At 43.0% G+C, this 6,000-nt stretch overlaps 1 protein-coding gene across 2 annotated transcripts in view; it reads left to right on the top strand.

Moving 5' to 3' along the window:
- The window catches only part of GRM1 (glutamate metabotropic receptor 1), a 407,028-nt gene extending 401,407 nt beyond the window's left edge, over positions 1–5,621 (top strand). Inside the window, exon 9 of one of the 2 annotated variants that reach the window (XM_043888557.1) lies at positions 1,959–5,621. In XM_043888557.1, the coding sequence (XP_043744492.1) occupies positions 1,959–2,877 (919 nt within the window). In that variant the 3' untranslated portion in view covers positions 2,878–5,621. The remainder of the gene's footprint in view (positions 1–1,958) is intronic. The other variant, XM_043888558.1, reaches the window with a different exon arrangement.
- The last annotated feature ends 379 nt before the right edge of the window (positions 5,622–6,000 follow it).

Raw genomic sequence — 6,000 nt, forward strand, 5'->3', positions numbered from 1 at the left:
GTCTTGGCTTTGGCTGGTTGGTTGGCTGTTCTTGGCACGAACGCCACCAGCTTATTCTTTAGTTTGCTCACCTCGGGACAGAGTTAGCTATTCTAACAAGATTGTATAGAACCTAATAAGTCAGTAATTTCACATTCATAAGCAGCTAGACATCCTTAGAGAATACATTAAGCAGACACTTGCATGAAATATTAATTTTGATATCATATTTTGGAGATGAGAATTTTTTATCTGACAATTAAAAATATAGCATAGATTATCAGCTATATGGAGAAGCTACTTTCTTCCCAAATAATAAGAAAACTTAGCTATTATATCTATTTTAGAACTTTTATATGCAGAATTTTCTAGAATTGCTATCAGACTTTCTACACAAATCTGTACTTATTTGATTCACTTGACTTTTCAGGATTATAAAATTTGAAATGTCAAAACTTTACCATCATCATATATGTGGCACTCACACATAATTTTTAAAGTATTCATTCTTATATTTTCAAAATGACTAAATAAACCATTATGTTAACCATTGATCATTTCCTATATTTTCCAAACAAAAGATTGTGATATGAAAAAGCCTATTTCACATACCCACCTAAGAAAATATATGCATTTTCCTTCTTTCTTTTAATGTCAAAAAAATGTGTCATCATTGTGCCACTTCCTCTGTTGCTTTCATGGATACAAAGAAAAAGCAAAATCTTGAAAAAAAGTTATTTCCTGATTTAAGTCTTAACACTGTTGTTATTAATAGTACGCTATGGTAAGGTACCACCATCTGCTAAAATTTATACAGAAAATAAACTAAGAGTCCAAAAGTAAGACCAGAGTTATTAGAATAGACAGAATAGAACAGAATAGATGCACAAGTACATCTCATTTTTCTTTTCTTTTTCAGAGATGTATTCTATTTGGTTGGCTTTATGAGGATCCCATGAAGGATATAGGACCCCTGGTGCCCTAAGCCTTTTCTTCCTCAATGATCAATGAAGAAAAGGCCCTGGAGAGGTCTTGATCTCTGTAACTTCTGCTTTGTTTGAATCTTAATCTTGTCCTTTTGCATCAATTATGCAAGTAGACTAAAACAGGATATGGATATTCTTATTTTTCTGGGCTTTCCAGTTCCAGCTCTTTCAAACACACCTACTTAAATGTTGCCAGTGTGAAAATCCCAAGCTACCTGCTATGAGTGAACTGTGATCCACCATATGCATCAGGAATAATGCTTTGAAATAAAAGGAAACTCGAAAGTTGGGAAACTCTTAAGTGGAGCATGGGTCTGGGTTTTTCTGTCATTTCCTTTTTTTTCCTTCTGTACAGGTGCCATGTGCATGACCATGCTGCCTCTAGTACCAGAGGAAATACCTGCATACCAGAATGGGCATCTGAGAGGATGTGTTTTATAACCTCACAGGACAATGAGAGTAGTTTTATACCTGGGTCTTAATTTGTTTCAGGGACTAAGAAAAAAGGGAGACATAGCTATGGTCATTATGCTCTGTTGTCTATGTGTGACTAAGATTTTATTTTTAATTTGTCAATCTTGGAATCTTTCAAAAGCTTGCACTGAGCAACAATTTTTTTCATCGCCTTTGAGCATGTGTGTGTGTGTGTGTGTGTGTGTGTCTGTAATAGCTGTGAAATCAGACTTAAATGAAAATAGCTGCTTCTACAACAAGCTGGGTCTTCTCCGCTACAATTTTTCTCAGGGTCAGAATGTCCTGCCTTGTGTTGGGGTGGATGGACTCCCTGGCCGCAGCTTCAGAGGCAACCTGTGACCGCTGCAGCTTTTGGAGTCTGATGGGTAAAAAGGAGAGGGTGGGAGTGTGTGCGACAGGCAGACATACTAGTGGGAGGGAGTCAAATTGCTTTGAGCTAGGCTTGCAAATGTTCTATGTGGATGTTACCCTGCGTGCATGAGATGCCCGCAAGTAAACCCATCTCTGTTCTGTTCGTAGTTCTAATGGCAAGTCTGTGTCGTGGTCCGAACCAGGTGGAAGACAGGTGCCCAAAGGCCAGCACATGTGGCATCGCCTGTCGGTGCACGTGAAGACCAACGAGACGGCCTGCAACCAAACGGCCGTCATCAAACCCCTCACTAAAAGTTACCAAGGCTCCGGCAAGAGCCTGACCTTCTCCGATACCAGCACCAAGACCCTTTACAACGTGGAGGAGGAGGACGCCCCGCCGGTGCGCTTCAGCCCTCCCAGCAGTCCTTCCAGGGCGGCGCCCCGCCGCGTGCAGACCGCGGCCAGCACGCCGCCCCTGCCGCCCCACCTGACGGCCGAGGAGACCCCCCTCTTCCTGGCCGAGCCGGCCGTCCCCAAGGGCTTGCCCCCGCCCCTCCAGCAGCCGCCGCTGCCGCAGAAATCCTTCCTGGACCAGCTGCAGGGCGTGGTCAACAATTTGAGCGCCGGGATCCCGGATTTCAGCTCGGTGCTGGCGGTCCCCGGGGCCGCGGGGAACGGGGCGCGGTCCCTGTTCCCGCCCCCGGCGCCCCCGCAGCACCTGCCGCTGCTGCCGCTGCCGCTGAGCCCCTTCGCCGAGGAGCCCGCCTCGCCGCCCGGCGAGGACGACGACGAGGACGACAGCGAGAGATTCAAGCTGCTGCAGGAGTACCTGTCGGAGCGGGAAGGGAACACGGAGGAGGACGAGCTGGAGGAGGAAGAGGAGGAGGGGGACCTGCCGGCGCCCAGCAAGCCCACCCCCGAGGCCTCGCCCGCCCTGACGCCCCCGTCCCCGTTCCGCGACTCGGTGGCCTCGGGCAGCTCGGTGCCCAGCTCCCCGGTGTCCGAGTCGGTGCTCTGCACCCCTCCCAACGTGACCTACGCCTCGGTCATCCTGAGGGACTATAAGCAGAGCTCGTCCACCCTGTAGGGAGGAGGTGTCCCGGGGGGAAAAGCCAGAGGTGGTCGGGCAGGGGAGCCTGAGCATCTCCCCCGGAGAGACGTTGCGGGGGAAGCTGGGCGGGAAGCCGAGGCCGGAGGTGGAGTCAGGGAGCAAGGATGCTACGGCTGCTGCCGCCTTAGCAAGGCCAGCGCCGGAGGTGCTGGACTCCGCAAGCCAGAAAGGATCCAGGCAAGGATTGTCTTGAATTCAAAACCCTTCTCTGGGAAGAAAGGGAATTCCGACAAAGCACAATCCTATGTAGTATGTAACTTTTGTTGCAAAAAATAAATAAATAAAACCAACCCACATAATCTCTTTGGACCGTTGCGCATAGATATGCATGCCCACCCACTTGGCCCGTTTGGAAGGGGACAGCCGGGAGGACCGCTCCGTTAATCATTAGCTCGTCATCCTGGTGTTTCCAACGAGCTTGGTGGAGCCAGATGGAGCAGGTGGGTGAAGGAGGGGAACCACCCAGAGAACGGTGATGGACAGCAGCTCGTTCCTCAAGCCCTTCTCCCTACTGGGCCCACAGAACCCTGGTATCCCGGGCCCTCGGGGGAACTGGCGCAGAAAGTGGGGTTCGTCTTCACCGACTGCACGCCCATCCAGTGCCAGCCTTGCTGTAACACTTGGAGAAAGGTGCGTGGACACCTTGCTGCTCTGTGATTTCCCTCTGTTTAGGAGAACAAGAATAGGAGCAAAATCATCAACCAAAAGCGCTTCATCAGTAGTGCTAAGGAAGGGCAGAAGGAGAAAGAGGACAGTGCAGAGGCTTGGGGCTTTCAACAAAATCAGCTTCCCATATCTGATGCTAGCTTACTGGTGATTTCGTTAAAAAAAAAAAAAAAAAAAAGCCAGATGAGATTGTTCGGAGAGTAGCAGAAGAGTTTGCGGATTTACCTGTGTGCCAAGGGGGCTCTCCTTTGCCCTTATATTAAAGAAAACAAACCACATGGCAAAATCGTTACCTTCCATTTACTGTAGCAAATAATACTTACCAGTTTGAACTTCCTAAGATGCAGTATGTATTTGGTGCCATTGTTTCTCCTATGTACTACAGAAACAAATCTATCTTTGAACTTAATGGTGTACTCATAGCAGCTATTATTGGTTTCAATGACAAATAATTCTTTCCAATTGTCACCGAAGTCCTTGTAACTAGCAAGTGAATGTGATCCTGTGTCCTTGTATACCCGTGATAATAAAAACTGTGCAATGTAATGTCAATCTAACTGCAACTAAAAGACTGTATCTCCGATATAGTATAGATATTTTTATGTCCCAGTAATGTTTTATATGCCATTGTCATCAATATCTACAGGAGCTCTTTGAAGGTTGGAGTGCTCTGGTCCAATGTTTTTCATATGCTGCTCAGATGGTCCTTCTTTTAAGAGGGAACTTATTTTTCAGATATTTTATGATGTGGAAATATGTTATTAATGAAGTGGTTTGAAGATTTGTTATACTAAAAGTTCACAAAAACTGTGGGTAACAGTAAAAAGGTAGATTTTATATAATTGCACACATCATTATTAAAACATAAGATTGAAACAGCATTTACATTATTTGTTTCTTTTATGATTTTTTAAAATTTTCCACTGCTACTTGAGCTTTATGTGCTTTAAAGCATCTATTAACCACTGTCTTGTCATAATTTTTCAAATTATTTATTCCTCACTTTTTGATTTCTTTTCATTTTTACTTCCATGTTCTTTCATTCATGTATTTTCACTGTCCTAGTTTTTCTTTTTCTTTTTGTTATTTGTGCTGTGTAATATCCATGTCTGTGTAATCCAGTTGTTTCATTTTTATTCCTCCCTTTCCCCCCAATAAAAGAGATTTTTCTTGCTGTTTCGATTCTTGTATTATTTGGGAATGAATCTTATCCCCCTAAATATCTTTGTTTATGCCTTATGTTCAGTCGTTTAATGTGCTTCCTTCATGTTAAAGCTGCTGATTTCTCAGCCAAAAATTATCTTAGACTCTTTAAATACCCACTGCATCATTTGTTCAGAATTTAACATGCACTCCAATGTTTGAGGCTCATATTTCTTATGTCTTCCCATATCCTACTGCCAAGTTTAGTCAGTTTTATATCAAGAATAGACTGCCTTTTCTTTTTAAAAAAATTATTTTATTACACCTTTGGTAGAAAGACTCATGACTGAAATGTGATTTCAGTTCCATTTTCACTGTCATGAGGCAGAACAAGGAAAATGGATGGTTCTAGTGCTTGATATATGGTCTACTAATTGGCAAACTAGCAAGGGAAAGTATACAATCTAATATTAGTGAAACATGTTTTTTTATCCTAATGCCATTGACATCTGTTCTTAACATCAGAACTTGTGCATTCAGAAACTTTTAAAGTAAGAATACATCAGAAAAACTTCTACTATTCAAATACTATGTCAGTTTGTCCTGAGGTTTTAATCTCAGATGTTTGGTGAAAATATTCAACACCAGTCACATTATTACTCTGAATGCCTACAATTACCATGATTAGAAGTTTTCCTAAGTACAATAGATTATTAGCTCTTAAATCATAATTGTTCAAAATTGGAAATGTACACATATGTATCCTGTACAAAAAGGGCAGAAACTTTCCACCTTAATGTATGTGCTTATACAAGTTGTTTAGCTTCTTGTGAAAGTGTTTCCTTTTGGCTCGTTACTGCCTTTTGTCAAATAATCTTGATAATGCTGTATAATAAATATTTTCTATTTATTAGAAGAGTATGTTCCCTCTTTCTAGTTTGTAAGCATGACAATGACAGAAATTGGTATAAAAAAAGTAATTTCAATGGTTTGATTTTGTTCAGAACACATCTTTTAGGTGAAAGCTGGAGATAACCACACAAAATCTACAGACCAGGTAGGTGACAAAGTAGAACATAATTTGATCATGAGGAAGGATGTATCAGTTTAAAGTGAACTCCAGAATTTAAATTTTCAGTAGTGTGGCAGACATTGTCATCTAGCTTTTTTGATAAAATATGTGATGTTGACAAACTCCGGCATCGCCAGCAAAGCTTTAAAGACAGGGGCATCCGAAAGCCCCATCCTTGCTTCATTTGTGCCCCACACAGCCTTTTCCCCTTGGCTCAC

The sequence above is a fragment of the Cervus elaphus genome, chromosome 26 (genome assembly GCF_910594005.1).
Source record: "Cervus elaphus chromosome 26, mCerEla1.1, whole genome shotgun sequence".
NCBI classification, from domain to species: domain Eukaryota; kingdom Metazoa; phylum Chordata; class Mammalia; order Artiodactyla; family Cervidae; genus Cervus; species Cervus elaphus.